Raw genomic sequence first — 21012 nt, 5'->3', positions numbered from 1 at the left:
GTATGTGTGGATTCCAGAATATTAAACCCACAGAAACAGAACACTGTTCTTCACATGCTTTGCATACCACAAAGACACAAATATTTAGCTTGGTAATTATTTTTCTCTACTATTAAAAATAAAAATGATTTCTGTTTTCTGTGTGCTTTAATGTGTTAGGTGGGTAAAAGGAATGAAAAGTCAGTACATTCCCTGCTTAAGGAGTGTTATCATGAAGCCAGTGTCTAGAATATAGTATCATCTGTTATAACAATTTATTTTCATCAAAACAGCAGAGCCACTTGTGCTCCATATCAGTAGAATTCTTTCTGCCCGTAGACCTACAGAGAACACTTACTGTTATACAATGTGGAGACACCTTCTTTTTCTTTGTTCCCACATATTGCTATAGAGTTTCTATTCATGTTATTTTTGGAAAATTTTGGTGCAGTGCAAAAAGCAAATTAATTTCTCTCTAGGGAAGATGGGAATACCATAGTGTCTCATTTACTTTGATGAGAATAATAGCGTTGCAGTACTTCTGAACAAATAGACAGTGCTCTTGTAAACTTGGAATCAGTGACAGCTGCTTTTCTGTGAAGTGTTCCCTTTTAATACTAAAGGGATAAGCTAGGAATAAATATGTTAGCATACAATAGAAAGCTATGTATTTGAAAGCTTTTCTGTTGTCATACTAAACATTTCATTGACCTTCAGTGGAGTGAGGTTGATGTTTAAGAATCATAGAAAAACACTCCACACCATCACTGCATTCTCTTGGAACAAACATACTCTTGACTTTAGAAGCCATTTGCTTCTTTGACCCTTTATTATTTACCTTTCTGCAGGTACCAGAAGCTATGGAAAAGTTATGTAAAGCTACGCCATCTATTGGCTAATAGCCCCAAAGTCAAACAAGCTGATAAGCAGAAATTGGTCCAGAGGGAGGTAAGCTTTATTTTTATCCACAGAGAACAATTAATGAGGCACAGTTTAGTCTCCGTTCAGAATGATATCCAGTGCTGTCACGTAAAACCCTAAGGAATAGTTTACAACTTACTTAAAACAGATTTCATGTGGAAATATATTTAAAACAAAATGCTTTTGCCTTTTAAATTACTTTTAGATTTCAGCATGCATCACATGGCTTCAGAACGAAATTCTGGAAATGATCTAGTCATAGAGTAAAGCGTGTGCTTGATGTCATTTGTAATTCACAATTGTTATTTTATAGGAATTATTTGTATTAATGTTGTAGTTGTTGTTATTATTAGACGACTTCTTTTATTTAGTATTTTTTTATTTATTTTTTTTGCTACATTTTGGCCCTCCAAAAATAAATGCCTATTTAGCAACGTTAAATGTAATATCATTCTAAATAATTGTGTATATTAGGGTCTGTGATTCCCTTTACAAGTAATGCTGTTGCCAAAAATCAGCTGTCTGTAAAATTGCCAATTGGCACATAAGCTTCCAAGTTATTGCTGCTTGCAAAGTGCACAGCAACCTGGGGATCATTGATTCCTATAATTACAGCCCAACATGCTTAACAGTTGTGACAGGAACCCTTCAAAAAGTGTTCCCAGCACTGTGGTCCTTAGCTTTTTCTGTAAAGTAGGCAGTGTATGCTGGCTATGCCACTTTTAAAGTAGATGATCCATTCTCGGGCGAACAAGCTCTTCCATATTGGAGCCAGTTCTGCTTTGACATTATGTACATGTTGACAATATGTTCATTGACTTATTTTTTTAAAGTTAGCCTGTCACGCTTACACAGTGCAGGCAGCCATTTTGTTCTCTGACCATTCACGAAAATGCAGCCTATCTCAATCATTCTTCATAAAAAGTGGTCACTGGTTCCCAGTGATAATCATTTATTTACAATGCTCCAGGATATGTAGTGCTGTGGATTCAGATAAATATAAGGACATGAAAGAAGTGATTTGAATAAACTGCATTTAAAAAAAAAAAAAATTCAACTCACAAATTTGCAGTCTTCACTGTATGGGAAAAATTGTTCTTTAAAACAGAGTTTTCACTATTAAAGGCATCTGTTCTCGCCGGCACCACAATGGCTATATTCTTATGCTTGCATAGCTGACTATTTCATGTTCAGCATTACTGGCTGACATGATTGATTCTGTAGCACTACTGATAACTGTTGCACCCCTTGGCAATTAAAATAAATATCTTCTTTAACTAATCTTGCATTTGTGTTTCCTATCATTTTACAAAGTGTATAGCCACTCCTTTATTTAGTAAGGACTGCTGCCAGGCACAATATCCTAATTATCCAGTTCATGGTGGAGTCAGCAGGAGCAGAAGCATTTTTGTTAGGCCATTTCAAGTGTTCCACTTTATGGTCACTGCTAAATCTGTGTTTACATTATGCTTAAATATTAAACTTGTGACATTTCTGTGTTCCTACATTCTTAGGTTCTAAATCCTTTAGCACAGTGCGGATATCCATAGATTGCCTCTATCACTGTAGAGCTGCTAGACTGCCTGGCTCAGGATGGTTTTATGTTTATAAGACAGATTAATTTGATATGGAATCTTCCACACATGGCCTGCTGTCATTGCTTTTTTTACAGAAACCTCACAAGCTAACAATTTTCCCTTCCTCTAACTAGGAAGCTCTTCAAAAAATCAGACAGAAGAACACAATGAGGCGTGAAGTAACAGTAGAACTAAGTAGCCAGGGTTTTTGGAAAACTGGCATTCGCTCGGATGTCTGCCAGGTAAACACAGGAGCTTTGTTATAATTAATATTAATAAGTCAAGACCCCAAGGGCTTCTTTGCTGGTCTCATCTGTAGACATGATTTTTCTTTTGCAGTGGCATATATTTTGTGAGCACGATAGCTGCATTCAGTGTACAATATTATGGAACAGCAGTGTTAAAGAACCATCAGCAAAGGCCCCATGGAGCTACAGTAAAAAAAAAAAAAAGACCCATTTCATACCTTTATTGCTGCACAGTAATTATCAAACTCATGCCAATCAGATTTAATGGAGGCAGCTAATTATTTTGATTTTACTCTGCATGTAAAGTCAGTTTCACGCAGTTTTTATCAAACAACACTAGATTGCACTGATACCAAGTTAGGTGTTTTTTATCGAAGCTGAATACAGCAATTGTGAAAGGAAAGCATGAGGCGAATGGAAATCCTAAGCAATGCCATACTTAATGTTATGGCTTTAAATAATAGAAAGTTGAGCTTGGACTTTTTCATTATTGAAACTTAATTTTAAAATAGTTTTTTGACATAATAGTTAGAATTTTTACTTCAGGGTCCTTAGGGTCCACAGAGATACCATGGGGTATAGGTGGTTGAGGACCAACACCGGCACCACGCAGTTAATTTTCAGCCTCCCAGGATGCACTGGGCTCTCTTCCTATACCCCGCCCCCCGGCCAAGGCACCTTCAGTTTCGTAGATGCCCAGCCGGAGTCTGGTGTTCCATGCAAGGGGGGCTGCTCCGCCCCCGAAGTTTCTTCAAGAGCGGTGGTGTGGACAGTCCAGCGGACGTCCACGTCATCGCTCCATCACCCCGCCAGCGCCGAGTCCCCAGTACTGATCTGGGGATCTCGGCGGGCTTCCGGGGTCTTCACTAGCAGGGACCCTGGAGGATCCCTGACTGTGTGCCGGGCGTATGGGGACTTGGTTTGTAGCTGGCGTCCGTGGCGGGCGCTCGCCATTACACAGTCTTCTATTCTTCCCCAGGGCTGGGGGCTCCCTGGGGAAGAGGCCGTTAGTGGAGCCAGGCACTGAGTCCTGCGCTGCCACTAGACCACAAGGGAATGGGGACCGGTGCATGCAGCGGTACCGATCCGGCATCCCTGGGGTTAATAGCAGGCATGGGGAGGACGCCTTACCTGTTTAACAGTCGGCTCCTCCCCCGCTGCTTAGCGCGCTATTGATCTCCTCCCCCGGCTCCTCACTGCAGAGCTCTGGCGGCCATCTTGGTGATAGGCAGCGCAGTCAGCAGTGGAACTGGGTCTCTCTCTACATACCTCTCCCTCCAAGGCTGTGAGGTATATGTAGTTAGCGGTTGTCCTACTAGGTACAGAGCCTGTGACAATAAGCGCCATTAGAGCACTGCTCTGCATTGTATGTGACTTATGCCAGTGCTGTCTGCCTGTGTATTCTTTCTCACAGCCAACCATTTTAACTATCCCTGTTTTTCTCATTGCTAGACCCTTACAGTACAGGTGTTGTTCGGGGGGGGGGGGGGGGGCAAGTTATTTTGTTACACAGTTTCTCTGTGCCTAAGTTTCACATACATTGGTAGTGAGGAGTCTGTGCAGATTTCTGCACCTGTCCTGGTTTCCTGCATCAGATGTAAGACAGAAATTGGGGAAGAGGAGGCTAATAGGGGGAGGCTTATGTGCTACATGTGCGCTCCCAGGCCCTTCTCAGGGAGCCCACTTGGGTCTGTTTGGCTCAGGCAATAACAGCCCTGGCAGGGCGTCTCTCGGCTCCAACAGTGTACTCTCCCATGGGGTTTACACAGCAGCCGTTGGTCCCGGCGCCCTTACAGGGGTACCCCGGGCAGATGGTGGTGGCACAGTGCCCCCCCTCAACCTACGCCTCAGGTGTCTCCAGAACTTAATTGGGTGAACCCTCTGCCTACCACGGTTCTGACCCTTATAGAGTATTCCCAGGAATCTCCGCTTAGGCCGGCTAAAAGGCTATTATTTTCATCCCAGTCTACCCATTATGAGGAGGATGACATGACGTGAGATGACGGTGAGATTCTGGATATCTCTGATTCTGAACTTCCTCTGAAGGAGGTTGAGGCTAATCATATATATATCCCAGGCCTCATACGGGCGGTCCGTGAGGTCATGGTGGTTGAAGACAAGGATTTGACTGAGAATAAGCCTACATATGCTTATTTTAAAAATGTTAAAAGCACTATTACTGTGTTTCCTCTATCTGGTCAGTTAGTAGATCATTTGGAGGAGGCGTGGAAGTCTTCTGTTTCAGCCTCTACGATGTTTGGCCTATGCCTACCCTTTTCTGGAGAATTATTTTTCAAAGTGGGAATCTCCTCCTCAGGTTGATTCTCACGTGACATGCCTAGTTTAGACTGCGACCCTGTCTATGCCGTCTATATCCTCTCTGACAGATGCTACGGACCGCAAGGTGGAGTTATGTCTGAAGTCCATTTACTCTCTTGCTGGAGGGCCCGCCAGACCTGCTATGGCAGTATGCTGGCTGGCCAGAGCCATGGAAATATGGGCCAATGCCTTGGAAGCGTCATTATCTTCTGGGACTACCAGTGAGCAACTTGTGCTGGTGGGCAATCTACGGGATTCAGCTGCTTACATCAATGAGGCAGCGTTGGATGTTAGCCTACTTACTTCAAGTAGGCTAGCATCCAGCGTTGGATGTTAGCCTACTTACTTTCTACGTCGGCGATTTCAGCTCGCTGTTCCTTGTGGCTACGCTCTTTGAGAGCAGGTGCGGATTCCAAGAAGGGCTTGGAATGTTTACCGTATAATGGTCAGGTCCTATTTGGTCCTGCTTTGGACAAGATTGTGGATATGCTGGCGGCAGCAAAATCTGCTTGTCTGCCTTCTGCTCTGGCTCCATCAGGATCTGGGACTTCGTCCTTTTGGTCCTATCAACCTCAGGGTAAGCCAAAAGTGCAGTCCTTTCCGAGACCATCAGGAGCCAAGATGACTACCAAGCCCAGGAAACAGGCTTGGAGCACCAGACGCCCAGCCGCCAAGCCTTACGACAAACCCTCAGCCTGACGGGATGGGACTCCCCTTGGGGCATCCCAAGGTGGGAGGCCGACTTCTTCAGTTCGCCCAATGCTGGTGCCAGACCACCACTAACACTTTGGTAAGGGAAGTGGTCTCTCTCGGGTATGCCCTCTCCTTTTGCAGAAGGCCCCCCCATCAGTTCTTTACCACAGACTTTCATTCAAATCAGGTGAAGGCTCTGGAAGTGCACAAGGTAGTACACTCTATGCTCTGGGAAGGGCTTATAGTGCCAGTCCCGTTACCCCAGGGTACGGGCTATTACTCCAACCTCTTTCTGGTGCAGAAACCAAACGGATCGAACCGGCCTATACTCAACCTAAAGTCCTTAAACAAGTTTTTGAGGGTACCTCGGTTCAGAATGGAAACACTGCGTTCCGTTATTTTGGCTATGGAACCAGGGGATTTTATGTTGTCTCTGGATATTCAGCGTCCCTACCTGCATATCCCGATAGCTACATCTCATCAGCGTTTCCTCAGGTTTGCAGTAGTGAACCAGCATTACCAGTTTCAGGCACTACCATTTGGCCTCTCTATAGCTCCGAGAGTGTTTACCAAAGTGATGGCGGTTATGGTGGCACATCTGCGGCTGCAGGAGTCTGCCTATTATCCTAGCTGGACGACCTACTGCTGTTAGCAGGGTCTCCAGAGGTACTTCACCACCATCTGAAACTGACGATATCTGTGTTGCAAACTCACGGCTGGCTGATAAATTGGAAGAAGTCGTCCCTAACGCCTTATCGGAGGATGCTCCACCTCGGGGCACTGTTGGACTCTCAACAGCAGAGGATCTTTTTGATGGAAGACAAGATCTTGGTGTTGCAGACGAGGGTTCGCAATTGCATGCGAGATCACAGAGTGTCCACCCACTATGCAATGAGGTTACTGGGGTCCATGGTGTCAACATTTGACCTGGTGGAGTATGCCCAGTTACACTCGAGACCTCTGCAGAAGTTAATCCTCTCCAGATGGGATGGGTTGCCCCATCGGCTAAAGACTCAGATGATAGTGCTTTCTCCAGAGGTACGTCTGTCCTTGGCATGGTGGCTACAGGTGTCTCATCTCAACAAGGGACGCCCCTTCTGGATCTAGGATTGGGTCCTTCAGACGACGGACGCCTGTCTCCGGTGGTGGGGCGCTGTGACAGGTCCACATGTGTTTCAAGGCCGGCGGACAGTGGCGGAGTCTGCTATTCCAATCAACATATTGGAACTACGAGCAGTCTTAAGAGCTCTACAGCAGGCAAGGCTCTTTCTTCACGGGAAACCTGTGCAGATTCAGTCAGACAATGCCACGACTGTGGCTTACATTAATCGTCAAGGAGGAACTCGAAGTCAGGCGACATTAAAGGTAGGTATCACGCATTCTGACTTGGGTGGAAGGCAATCTACCAGCCATCTCGGCAGTGTTCATTCCAGGAGTGCTGAACTGGGAAGCGGACTTCCTCAGCCATCACGACGTGCATCCAGGGGAATGGTCCCTTCACCAGGAAGTATTTCAGCTTATAGTGGATAGGTGGGGCCTCCCAGGAATACACCTCATGCTCCTCTTGCTGATGTCCGCACTTTTATGCAGGGGGTCCTTCGCATACATCCTCCCTTTGTCCCTCCAGTGGCTCCTTGGGATTTGACTGTGGTCCTGAAAGCCCTACAAGGTTCCCCATTTCAACCACTGGGCTCAGTGGATCTCAAATGGCTTACGGCTAAGGCTGTTTTTCTTTTGGCTATTGCATCTGCCAGAAGGGTGTCAGATTTGGGGGCTCTTTCCTGTCGTCCCTCCTATTTGATTTTTCATCAGGATAGGGCGATTCTTTGGACTCGCCCCGGTTTCCTTCCTAAATTGGAATCGAGTTTCCACATTAATGAAATCATTGTGTCGGCCTTTCACTCTCCAGTTTTGTCGGTGGGTGAGGCCACTTTAGACGTGGTTCGCGCTCTTCGGATTTACGCGGAGTATACAGTCAGGTCCATAAATATTGGGACATTGACAGAATTTTCATATTTTGTCCTCTATTCACCACCACAATGGCTTTGAAATGAAACAAACAAGATGTGATTTAACTGCAGACTTTCAGATTTAATTTGAGGGTAATTACATCCAAATCAGGTGAACGGTGTAGGAATTACAACGGTTTCTATATGTGCCTCCCACTTTTTAAGGGGCCAAAAGTAATGGGACAAACTAAACAATCCTAAATCTAACTTTCACTTTTTAATACTTTGTTGCAAATCCTTTGCAGGCAATTACAGCCTGAAGTCTGGAACGCATAGACATCACCAGACGCTGGGTTTCATCCCTGGTGATGCTCTGCCAGGCCTCTACTGCAAATGTCTTCAGTTCCTGCTTGTTCTTGGGGCATTTTCCCTTCAGTTTTGTCTTCATCAAGTGAAATGCATGCTCAATCGGATTCAGGTCAGGGGATTGACTTGGCCATTGCATAACATTCCACTTTTTAGCCTTAAAAAACTCATTGGTTGCTTTTGCAGTATGCTTGGGGCCATTGTCCATCTGCACTGTGAAGCGCCGTCCAATGAGTTCTGAAGCATTTGACTGAATATGAGCATATAATATTGCCCGAAACACTTCAGAATTCATTCTGCTGCTTTTGTCAGCAGTCACATCATCAATAAATACAAGGGAACCAGTTCCATTGGCAGCCATACATGCCCACGCCATGACACTACCACCACCATGCTTCACTGTGGTATGTTTTGGATCATGAGCAGTTCCTTTCCTTCTCTTCTCTTCCCATTACTCAAACAGTTGATTTGGCCACACCTAATGTTTTTGCTATCTCTCTGATGGTTTTTTTTTGATTTTTCAGCCTAATGATGGCTTGCTTCACTGATAGTGACAGCTCTTTGGATCTCATATTGAGAGTTGACAGCAACTGATTCCAAATGCAAATGTCACACCTAGAATCAACTCCAGACCTTTTACCTGCTTAATTGATAATAAAATAATGAGGGAATAGCCCACATCTGTCCATGAAATAGCTTTTGAGTTGATAGTCCCATTACTTTTGGCACCTTAAAAAGTGGGAGGCACATATTGAAACTGTTGTAATTCCTACACCGTTCACCCGATTTTGATGTAATTACCCTCAAATTAAATCTGAATGTCTGCAGTTAAAGCACATCTTGTTTTGTTTAATTTCAAAACCATTGTGATGGTGAATAGAGGCCAAAATCTGAAAATTCTGTCAATGTCCCAATATTTATGGACCTGACTGTACCTGTTCTTTCCAGAAAAATCGGATTCTTTGTTTGTTTTGTACGGTTTCCGCAAAAAGGGATGGCTTGCCAATAAGCAGACTTTGGCCCAATGGATTTGCTTGGCGATCTTTGAGGCTTATGTTCATGAGGGCATTCCTGTTCTGCCCTCTGTGACTGCTCATTCTACGAGGTCTGTGGGTCCCTCGTGGGCAGCTCGGCGTGGCGCATTGGTTGTCCAGCTGTGTAAGGTGGCCACGTTGTCTTCGGTTCAGACCTTTGTAAGGTATTATGCTTTCGATACCTTCGCCTCTCAGGATGCTTCTTTCGGGCTGTGGATTCTCATTTCTGCACATGAGTGTCCCCACCCTTCAAGGATACTGCTTTGGGGCATCCCCAAGGTATCCATGTGGACCCTAAGGACCCTGAAGTAGAAAACAAGAGATATGGTAAGAACTTAGCTTGGTTATCTCTGTTTCTACAATGTCTTTAGGGTCCACAGGGCGCCCACCCTGTGCTTCAGTAGGGTCTTGTTCTGGTCACCAGTTTTCTGTCTCCTTTATGTGAGAGTGAGATTCTTGTGTGTACCAGACTTTTTTCTCTCTTTTTCTCCTCCTCCGGCCTCTGGCTTGGTACGTAACTGAAGGTGCCTTGGCCGGGGGGTGGGGTATAGGAAGGGAGCCCAGTGCATCCTGGGAGGCTGAAAATTAACTGCGTGGTGCCCGTGTTGGTCCTCAACCACCTATACCCCAAGGTATCCCTGTGAACTCTAAGGACCTCGTAGAAACAGAGTTAACCAAGGTAAGTTCTTCCCATATCTCTTGTTTTCTTCTTCAAGGTCCATAGGGCTCCACAGGGAGACCTTGGGGGTGTAGGTGGTGGTTGAGGATGGGGCACCACGCAGTTAAAGCTTTCAGCTCCCAAGATGCATCAGTCCATCCTCCCTATACCCTGTCCCCGAGCCAGAAGCACCTCCATTTCGTCGGTGCCCGGCCGGAATCCAGCGTCCCGGTGGTTAAAAAATCGGAATGGGGAGGTCAGCTTTCCCCATTAAAGCGGCCCCTCAGCTCAGGGCGCCATTCCTCTGAGGTCTCCCTTCTCTGAACTGCTAACCTCCTCCGACCACGCCCCCTCAGAGGTCTCCGGTGGCCATTTTCTCCAGGCTCAGCCACAGGTCTCTCAGGCAAACGCAGGGTCCGGTCCCCCTACATACCTCTCCCTGGAGTCAGGTTACAGTATGTAGCACTATAGCCTACTAGATGTTGAGTCACTGACAACAGAATATGTGTAGTTGATTGTAGTGCCATTCTGCAGTTATATTGTATTTCTACATTGTATGTGACTTATGCTAGCGCTGCCTGTCTGTTTATTTCTCTATACTGTCAGTATAGATCTTTCTCTTTTTTTCTGACTTGCCCTAACATACAGGTGTATTCAGGGTTTTTCCTAGTACCTCGCATCTCTTAAATAAATGTATTGATGAGGGTTGTCACGTACACTTGGATACTGCATAGTGCCATATTTGTGCTGTGCACTCCTGCAGCTTGCCCAAGCCTAACACAGGATCAGTATATTGCATTCCTACTTGTATCCTACACATCCAGTGGTTGCATTATACCCAGTGCCATATTGTGTGCTATACTACTCTACAGCTATGTCTAGCAAAGGCAAGAGTAACAAGCAAGCATCTGCACCCATACTGCTATCATGCAAATTATGTGCTGCAGGCTTAAGTGAGGAGGATTTGATGCAAGATGGGTTATGTGCTAATTGTTATACTCCACCATGCCCATCAGACCCCCCAGCTCCTGCACAAGAGTCCCCCTGGGCTTCCTTTTCTCAGGTACTGGCTACTATTGCGGACCGCCTAGCGGTACCGACTGTAATTTCCCCTATGGGGTTACCACAGCAGGCCATAATTCCCCCTCTGGGGCTGCTGCAGGTTCAGGCAATACAGGTACCTCCTGTGCCCCCTCCATGGGGAGACGTATTCGCTAGCTCGGTACGGAGTCTGGTGGCTACCTCTACAGCCTTTCAAACTATGTTGCAAGGCGAGAAGCCCCTACCCAGTAAGCCTTCTAAGCATCCTGTGTTATCTTCACAGTCCACGCAGCTCTCAGATTCTGAAGTGTCATCTGAGGAGGCAGAAAATGCTGATCTCTCTAACACGGACTCCCCTCAGGGGGAGGATGAGAGTCAGTCTAAAATGAATATTCCTGCCTTGGTGCGAGCTGTTAGATCCATCTTACTAATAGAAGATGATGAGCCAGCCCCTAAATCAAAGCACCCACTGTTTAAACGACAGAAAGTGGCTTCAGCAGAATTCCCTCTATCGGATCAATTAGCTGAACATATGGCGGCAGCTTTGCAAATCGCCTGGTAAGAGATTTCAGTCCAAAAACATCTGACCTCCTGTTTTCCATTTTGAACAGTGAGCCGCAGGAAATGGATGACTCCGCCCTCTGGTGGATTCGCATGTTACGTGTTTAATTAAAAGCGCTACGTTGCCTATCCCTACGGTATTTTCTTTGAAGGACCCTACGGATAGAAAGGTTGAAACTTGCCTTAAATCAACATACTCTCTTTCAGGGGCTGTTGCCCGTTTGACTATAGCTATTGCATGGGTGGCTAAAGCTATAGAGAGCTGGGCTGATGCACTTGAAGACTCTTTTCCCTCAGATGCTTCTAGGGATCAAATGTCTTCAGTTGCTCACATATGAGATGCAGCTTCTTATATTGGAAAAGAGACATTGGATGCCAGTCTCCTAATCTCCAGAGTCTCGGCCTCGACAGTGTTTGCCCGCTGTACCTTGTGGCTACGCTCTTGGAAGGCAGACGTGGACTCCAAGAAAGGCCTAGAAGTGTTACCCTACAATGGGGAGATCTTGTTTGGCCCAGAACTTGACAAGATTGTAACCACATTGGCGGCATCAAAAACTGCATTTCTGCCTTCAGCAACTACTACTTCGACAGCCACCCCATCAGTTTTTCTACACAGGCCCTCCTTCAGACCCAAGCAAAGCCTTACAAATCCAGAAAGCCTTACAGTCCTTGCTGCAAGCAGGGCTAATTGTGCCAGTCCCGCTATCTCAGCGGGGGGACCGGTTACTATTCTACTCTCTTTCTGGTTCAAAAGCCAAATGGGTCTCATCGGCCTATCCTCAAATCCCTGAACAAATTCCTCAGTGTACCCAGGTTCAGGATGGAAACCCTACACTCTATCATCCTAGCTATGTAGCTTGGGGACTTTATGGTATCTCTGGATATTCAGGACGCTTACCTACATGTACCAATAGCGCCCTTATTTCAGCGATATCTCTGGTTTGCTATACTACAGCAACACTTCCAATTCCAGGCTCTGCCTTTGGACTATTCACAGCTCCACGTGTGTTTACCAAAATTATGGCTGTCATGGTGGCCCGCCTGCGTGGTCAGGGTGTCCGACTGTTACCGTATTTGGACGACCTTCTGCTCTTAGCAGGATCCCCAGAAGTGCTTCACCGCCATCTGCGGTTAACCATTGCTTTCCTTCACAAGCACGGATGCTTAATCAACTGGAAAAAGTCCTCCCTGAATTCCTCACAGAAAATGATTCATCTGGGAGCCCTGCTGGATTCTCCAGGATCAGAGAATCTTTCTGACAGACAAGATCTCCACACTTCAACTACAAGTGCACAGATGTCTCCTTAAGTCGCAGAGTGTCAATCCACTCAGCAATGCAGGTTCTGGGATCCATGGTGTCCACCTTCAACATGGTAGAGTTTGCTTTGTTCCATTCTAGGCCTTTGCAAAGGCAGATCCTCTCTAGGTGGAATGGGTTACCCCATCGGCTCAAAGCTTAGACAATGGTACTCTCCGGAGGTGCGTCTGTCCCTCTCTTGGTGGCTGCAGACATCTCATCTAACCAAGGGTTGCCCCTTTGGATCCCAGACTGGGTACTCCTCACAACGGACGCCAGTCTCCAGGGCTGGGGTGCAGTGACCGGTCCACACTCCTTTTAGGGTCGCTGGACATTGGTCGAATCAACCTTGCCAATCAACATATTGGAACTTCGAGCTGTCTACAGGGCCCTCATACTGACCCAGAATATACTTCGCAGAAAATCTGTACAGGTACAGTCCGACAATGCCATAACAGAGGCTCATCTCCCGGCTACCTCTTCGGTGTGCATTCGGGGAGTTCTCAACTAGGAAGCAGACTTCCTCAGCTGTCACGACGTGCATCCCAGGGAATGGTCTCTTCACCAAGAGCTTTTTTAACTCCTAGTGAGCAGATGGGGCCTCCCAGAGGTGGACCTCATGGCCTCCCGACACAATCACAAACTGCCAGTCCAGGACAAGAGATGCCAAGGCAACCTTTGTAGACGCATTATCAGTGAAGTGGACCTTTCAGTTTGCATGCCTATTCCCTCCAGTTTCCCCTCTTCCTCGAGTTCTTCAGAAGTTCAAACAAGACGGAGGCACTGTCCTGCTGGATTCTGTGGAATTCAAGGTGCTCACAGCGAAGACTCTTTTTCTTCTGGCTATGGCATTCGCCAGAAGGGTGTCAGATTTAGGGGCGCTCTCCTGTCGCTCCCCATTTCTGATATTCCATCAGGACAGGGCTGTGCTTCGAACTCGTCCTGATTTCCTTTTTAAAGTAGTTACTAGTTTCCATATTAATTAGGAAATTGTAGTCCCAGTCTTTCAGTCACCAGACCTATCGGCAGGTGAGGCCTCCTTGGATGTGGTCCGTGTTCTCAGGATATGCGTGGACCGTACCAGTTCCCTTCGGAGATCGGACTCCTTATTTGTGCTCTCTGGATTTCACAAGAATTGATGGCCAGCCAACAAACAGACATTGGCTAGTTGGCTTTGCATGACTATCTCACAGGCTTACACACAGGCAGGCCTTCCTATACCAGGTCCTTCATGGGTAGCTCGCCGTGGCGCCTCAGCTGAATAGCTTTGTAAGGCTGCCACGTGGTCCTCTGTCCATACATTTCTGAGGTTTTATGCCTTTGATACATTTGCCTCTCAGGATGCTTCATTTGAGCGCCGGATTCTCCTCTCGACACAGGAGCGTCTCTACCCTTAAATTACTGAGGTGTCTCTGGCTCGGGGGCATCCTGGGAAGCGAAAGCTTTAACTGTGTGGTGCCCGGTCCTCAACCACCACCTACACCCCCAAGGTCACCCTGTGGACCCTATGGACGTCGAAGAAAGAGTTAACAAAGGTAAGTTTTACCATAACTCTCATTTTTACTATTCAGTCAGACTTGTTGGGAAGTTCAGAACATCTTCTTACGTGTGTATTAACTGTCCTGTTGTATGTGCATACAATTATACCCCTGCTAACTCTACATATGTATTCCTGATGGCAGGAAATGGATGCAGAAAATTATTTATATATATATATATATATATATATATATATAAAATCAGTGTCTTAACCTAATGTTACTTATGTGTCTTTAGAATTTATTTTCCTTTGACTATAGATGGTCAATCTGATCAGTATATTGAGCAGGGATTACAGTATGTTAACTGTATAGGTGTACATTTATTATTTTGCACTGTGGTACATTGTAGTAAATACGTCAAATGTAAGTGTGCTTTTCGGTGTCCATGAAGTTTTTGTGAACTTTTTGGTACTTTTAAGCCACATTATGAATGAGTGCTAATGTTTCTCTGTATGGAAGACTTATTCAGTAATTATGTAGTAATCTTGTCACTGGAGAAGTGGAGCAGAGGGTTTTTGTAACAGCAGAGGCTGTTATAACCCTAGTGTCCTTTACAATATATACTTTTGTTGAAAGCGGAAGCATTCAGACTGCAATATCTATTTTGACATATTTAGCTCTTGTTCTGCAGCGTAGACTATACTTACATGTTTCACAAATGTACCTCTAAAAAAACTCTCTTTCTCCTCTACAAATATTACTGTGGCATCTGTTCGCAACCATAGAGCTATTGTGGAAGCAGATTTTATTCTATATCATTTACTATTAAAGTCAAATTGTTAAATTTGCCTATGTGATTTAGATATTAAGTTAGAACATTATGAACATTTTTGTGAATACAAAATGTTGAAAATCTTAATGTACAAAACGATATAAAATATTTAGATTAATTCATTCTAGTACTCAATGGAATTAATCCTTCTATTTAGTGGGACATTAAAGTAAATATATTGAAGCATGACTGACTATTTTTTTAACTTAAGCTTGATATTTTTTCACTATTTTACAAAAGTCTTTCTGTTCACAATAACAATTGATTAATAGATAATATTGTGCAATAGAAAGACAAGACCATATAGGGTACTTATATTCAACTTAAAGTCCCAATGCCATATTTCAAGCTGTGGAGTTAAACCACCCTTATATACATAGCAGTGATCGCAAATACACGCTATAGCGCGTATTTTACCCGAAAGTGAGAACCGGGGACTCACTTTTGCAGAATGGGTGAGTCCTCAAGGATGCGCTCCGTTGTGGCCAATCCCCTGGTTCTTGATTAAATGATTGAAGTCTCCCTGGCCCAACTGCAGGAAGGACTACAAAAAGGAGGTGGAGCCAGCCCTTTCGTGCCTTGGCTTTCCTTGATGCAGCGCCCCCTGGCGTGAAGACACTGTGCTTGTGGCTGCACTCCCTGACCTGGGTAAGTGTAAAGCGGGTAGCGGGTGGGGTTTGGTTATGGTGCGGTGGTGAGTGGGTGGTGTTTTGGTGTTGTGGCGGGTGTTCTCCGGGGTGTGAGCGGCAGACTGGTGCTGTGCCGTGCGGGGGGGTGCCTCGGGTGTGAGCGGAAGACTACTGCTGTGCCACGGGCAGGAGTTCTCCGGGTGTGAGCGGCTGACTGGTGCTGTGCCGCTGGCGGGGGTGCTGCAGGGCTGAGTGGGTAACTGGTGCTGTGTTGGGGGTGCTTCAGGGGTGAGTGGTTAACTGGTGCTGTGCTGGGGGTGCTTCAGGGGTGAGTGGGTAACCGGTGCTGTGCCGCTGGCGGGGGTGCTGCAGGGCTGAGTGGGGAACTGGTGCTGTGCTGGGGGTGCTTCAGGGGTGAGTGGGTAACCGGTGCTGTGCCGCTGGCGGGGGTGCTGCAGGGCTGAGTGGGTAACTGGTGCTGTGTTGGGGGTGCTTCAGGGGTGAGTGGGTAACTTGTGCTATGCTGGGGTTGCTTCAGGGGTGAGTGGGTAACTGATGCTCTGCTGGGGGTGCTTCAGCGGTGAGTGGGTAACTGATGCTCTGCTGGGGGTGCTTCAGGGGTGAGTGGGTAACTGGTGCGCACGCAGGGGGTGGGGTTTCTGTTACATAGAACCCTACCCAACGATCTATCGCCGCAGGTGATTTTTTATTTTTTTGTTAGACAGAGGTGCTCAGGGAGCTGTACCAGTAACGCGGCTGCAGCTACCTGCCCCCTTATATCCACCACATCATAACTGAGAGGCTAGCTGAATCTAGGGGGAGGTGCACTGACTCACCGCTTTCACTCTGGGCCTGATTCAGAGCCGGACGGTATTTGCGAACGGTCGTTCAGAAAAAGGGGCCGGCTATTTAAATTGAACTCTCGCTCTCTGCGGTCTGTTGATGCCTCTATGTCTGAGCGAGCGAACGAAACATGCGCTCGCTATTTTGTAAAGACGCCCCCTGGCCGTTCGCATCATACGTCATCTCTGGTATTTATTAGATTAATCGAGTACATCGAAAGGCGTCTGAACTGCTTGCAGTGCTTGTAGTAGGTTTTACTTCCCGCAATCACTGCGAGCAGTTCAGGCTAAAAGACAACCAAGTAACGTGGTCGATGACACTCCCTTACTAATTATGCACTCCCATTAAACGCCTGTTTTGACCGTTTGGAACGCCTGCGTTCGGATCTCCACTCCCCGTTTTAAAGCACCTTCCCCTGTTACCACCCACAAACGCCTTATTCTGTCACTGAAATTAGCAGGCCCTCGCTGTTCTGCGAGCGCACGATTTCCGACCATAATGACTGGTTGGCGCATGCGCATTACGACCCATACGCATGCGCAGATGTGCGAACATCGCTCAGAGCGAACGAGCGGCCGCTTACGAGCGGCTCTGAATCAGGCCCCCTGTCCCAATAGCTGCAGTTGTGCATCTGGTTGCCGGGTGGGGGAAGCGTCTTTAATAAAATGACCGTCGGCTGTGTTTATTTGTGTGCATGTTTTTAAATGAAGGGTCTGTGTGTGTCTCCCTGGAGGGGGTCGGGATAAGTGTAGTGATGTGGGATCTTGAAAAGAAAGAAGACGAGGTATGAAGACAGGATAGAGGGGGCTTGATAAACAGGGTGTGATAAATATTAAATGTAGCGGGAACTTTCATGATAGAGAGGGGCTGGGTGGTATGACAGACAGGGTGTGATATTACATGCAGAGGAGAATGTCAGGATAGAGGGGAGCTGGGGACATAATAGGCAGAGCGTGATGAATATTACATGTAGAGGAGAATGTCAGGATAGAGGGGGGCTGTTACACTGTGGGAGCTTTTAAGCTGTAATAAAGCTAAATAACGCTTTATGAAACTGATTAGTGTTCATTATTTATTTCTGTGTAGTTAGATTTTCAAAAAAACCTTAATTCAGGTGGGACCCAGAAAAGTTGATAGGATCCTAAGTGAGGGGTCCCTGGGACCCACATTTTTTGTGGGTCAGCGCTATAACAGAATAGATTGATTACACAGTCTTGGTGACATTTACATATATATATTCCATAGACAAAAAACCTTACGGCTTCACATGTCCCATTAAAGGCTGCTTAGACATGATCTGAAAATTCACAAACCTATTGAATTTCTGCCACTCAAACTCCAAAAAGCAATGAAATTACGATCATTAATGGACGTGTTCCTTGCGTAATACAGATATGGTATGCCATGACACCATGTGGTTAACTGCAGATTCAGCACTCTCACAAAGTGAGATTGCCGTCACTCATGCTCATTGACTGATTTGTGTGCTCATTGGAATACACACATGCAGCTCCCCAGGGATCCTCTGCCTGGGCTGATTAGCGGTCAGAGGAGATTCTGCGGCTGGGGGGCCCGGTGAAATGGCTTCCCTGGCTGTGACATCACCCCCCACTAGAAAGAGTCCGGTCCGGGGACCCTACGCATTTTTCCCCCTCCATTTCCAGACCCAGGGCCGGCTCAGAGCCCAGTGCTGGTTGCGCTGAATACGGGGAACCCCTACATCATTTGTCCCCCATATATATATATTGGCAACCAGGACTGGTTCTGAAAGCCTGGTGCTGTTTGTGCTTATTACGTATGACCTCTATGTCGCTTGTATTTAGCACAACCAGTACTGGGTCTCTAAAGCCCAGTGCTGGTTGTTTTTTGGGGGGCGGGGCTACTCCATTTTTTTTTTAAACACAGAAGCAGTTATCACGGATCTTCCAGATCCGAGCCTGCATTCTGCGTGCTGCTACCTCCCCCGGGTCCGAATGCCTGCTCCACCGCCTACCACACTGCCGTCTGCCCCATCTCGGCTAAGGCCCGCTACAGTCCCTGGGTCCTGGCCGCAGCTAACACTCGCTTCCCCTCCGTGCCTTTCCCCCGGGTCCCGCTGCAGCTAACGCCAGCTTCCTTCCCCCGAGCCCACCACCGCTAAAGCCCGCAAACAACGGCAATCGTGGTGCACACAAGTGAAGCCACAGTAAATACACCTGCTGGAGGCTCCTACTGCGGCTGCGCAACAAGTTGAAAAGTCCTATCTATTCAATGGCGCATTCTTGAGGTAATAGTTTAAAAACTGTAACTTTCTAATTTACCTGAACCCCAAAAGCATGTACCCTGGCATAATAGCTACATAATAAAACAAACGACAAGTCTAAATGTGCCCCCTACTCTGAGATATGCCTTCCAAAAAAACCCATAGACTAAAGCAGAAAAGTGGTCCTAATTGAGAATATCAGAAAAATGTGACAGTTGGAACTTTAGATTACTCCCAAGTCCTCATTTTTTATGTCCATGCCCTGAAATTTGGCCAAATTTCAGCTCGGTACCTCCAATAACTTTTCAGTTGTAGCCCCTTAAACACCCTGCCCCCCCGTCTATGGGAGAATTGCAGCTTTTACACGCAGCCTCAATATAAGGGCACGACTGTGCCCTTATAATATATATAGAATATACTGTGTGTATTTATGTATATGTATACATATGTATATGTATATATATATACATATATATATATATACATATACTGTGTGTGTATATGTATATATATATATATATATATATATATACACTGTGTGTGTGTGTGTGTATATATATATATATATATATATATATCCACATATATATATATATATATATATCCACATATATATATATATATATATATATATATATATATCATCCATTTATTATTGATAGAGGAAGGTCAGAAATGTTTTTACACCTTTAGTTGGTGAGGTGGAGTGTGTCATTTTACATGCTTAAGGCAAGTACAATATATTGTAGATATGAGCAACAGGTGGCCCGCCAAGCCCTTGCCTGTGGACCCAGTTCCTTCAGTAGTTTTGGAACCCTGCTTTCTGGAGCACTGGCAACTTGGTCAGTTGCACCAGCTGGTCCCCAGAACACACAACATAGTCGGGGCAACATGTAAGCAACTTAGTGGCGGTTCCCCTCCAGCGAACGAGATCGCCGGGAAAAGGAGGATGGCTCAATGGTGGCCCAGTTCCCCGCTCCCCCACTCAACTACTATAAAGTGCAGTGGGGACACTGTTAAAATGGCGGCAAATCCCTAGGGTCGGCCATGAGAGAGACGTCTTCGTCAGGTCTCCTGTTCAGACTGGACCTTCTCATTTTAGATCCGTTCCAGGATGTTCCTTATCTGATCTAACAGGATGTGTGGTGGAACAGCCCTCCTGAGGGCCACTGGTTTCTATGATGCCGTTGTGTAGACAGTGCTATGTACAGGTCACCGTATCGGTGGTTGTGGCGAGTCTACTTTTCCTGGTGCTCCAGTTGGATTCTGCAGTTTTCAACCTTTCCAGGATTCTAGTCCTTCCTACAAACTGTGTAGTACAGGGCCCTTCATCCATCTCCCCTTAAGGTGGGTGGGGTCTTGGCTCGCTCAGTCTCTTTCCACAGACAGGTTACAGTCAGTGTACCTTAATTGCTATTTTTCAATAACAAGGAGCTCATAATCCTTGTTATTGAAAAATAGCAATTAAGGTATATGTGTTGGGAGTATATCAGGTTCACTCTGTAGGAGCAGCAGATAATTGAAAACATTGAAGAGTTGGTTAATCTCTATATATATATATTTTTAAATAATTGTGATCTTTATGCGCCTGAATTATATTTGTTTGTAGGTTACGTTAATCTTTATGCGCCTGAATTATAATTGTTTGTAGGTTACAATCAGTCCAGCGGTATAAACCTTCCTACAGTGGGTGCTTATGTGTTACTCATTTGGCCGTTTGGGACCTGGTTCTAGTCCTACGTGCTCTTCAACGCTATCCCTTTTAACTTTTGGCCTCGGTGCACCTTCGATGGCTTGTGGGGCATGTTCCTCTCTTCTTCTGCCAAGGGGAAGTTCACTGCCTTGTATCCCAGATCACCTTTTTTCAGGAGGTTTTGTTATCTCTGTGGGATCCTGCAACCCTCATTGGCTTTCCTTCACAGGGTTATTTCAGTAACGAGAATTGTGGTCCTAGCTCTACCTGTGGAGACTCAGTGCGATCCTCAGGCGTCCTTCAGTACATTGGACAGGGTGTTGGATCTCAGTACTTCTGTTGACAGGTCCAACATCTCGGAGGTGTTTACTCTTGTTCGTTCTCTATGGCATCCATACATGAGGTGGGCCTGTCTCCACACAGAAGCTAAGTCATCGAATTAAGACGGTAATCTACCATTCATATATTTGACAAGCATTCCTGTTCTGTACTCACTGACAGATATGTAGTCCTGCTCACTTGGGTCCTATGGGTTGGGAGAGGACCTTGCAATCTTCCAGGACTGCTTTGTGGTCCTCTGTACATACTTAATTCATTTCTAGCATATTTCACCTTCTCCATTAGTTCCACTAGTTTCGGACGAGGGGTC

General features: G+C 46.0%; 1 protein-coding gene across 1 annotated transcript in view; it reads left to right on the top strand.

Moving 5' to 3' along the window:
- The window catches only part of DROSHA (drosha ribonuclease III), a 375790-nt gene that overhangs the window by 140823 nt on the left and 213955 nt on the right, over window positions 1-21012 (top strand). Inside the window, exons 15-16 of the mRNA XM_088468255.1 lie at window positions 828-927; window positions 2612-2719. Coding sequence (XP_088324381.1) covers window positions 828-927; window positions 2612-2719 — 208 coding nt within the window. The remainder of the gene's footprint in view (window positions 1-827; window positions 928-2611; window positions 2720-21012) is intronic.

Source organism: Taudactylus pleione, unplaced genomic scaffold, assembly GCF_031769625.1.
Source record: "Taudactylus pleione unplaced genomic scaffold, aTauple2 ptg000083l, whole genome shotgun sequence".
Lineage (NCBI taxonomy): Eukaryota > Metazoa > Chordata > Amphibia > Anura > Myobatrachidae > Taudactylus > Taudactylus pleione.
Note: the sequence above shows the minus strand (reverse complement) of the source record. Positions and strands in the feature narration are given on the sequence as shown.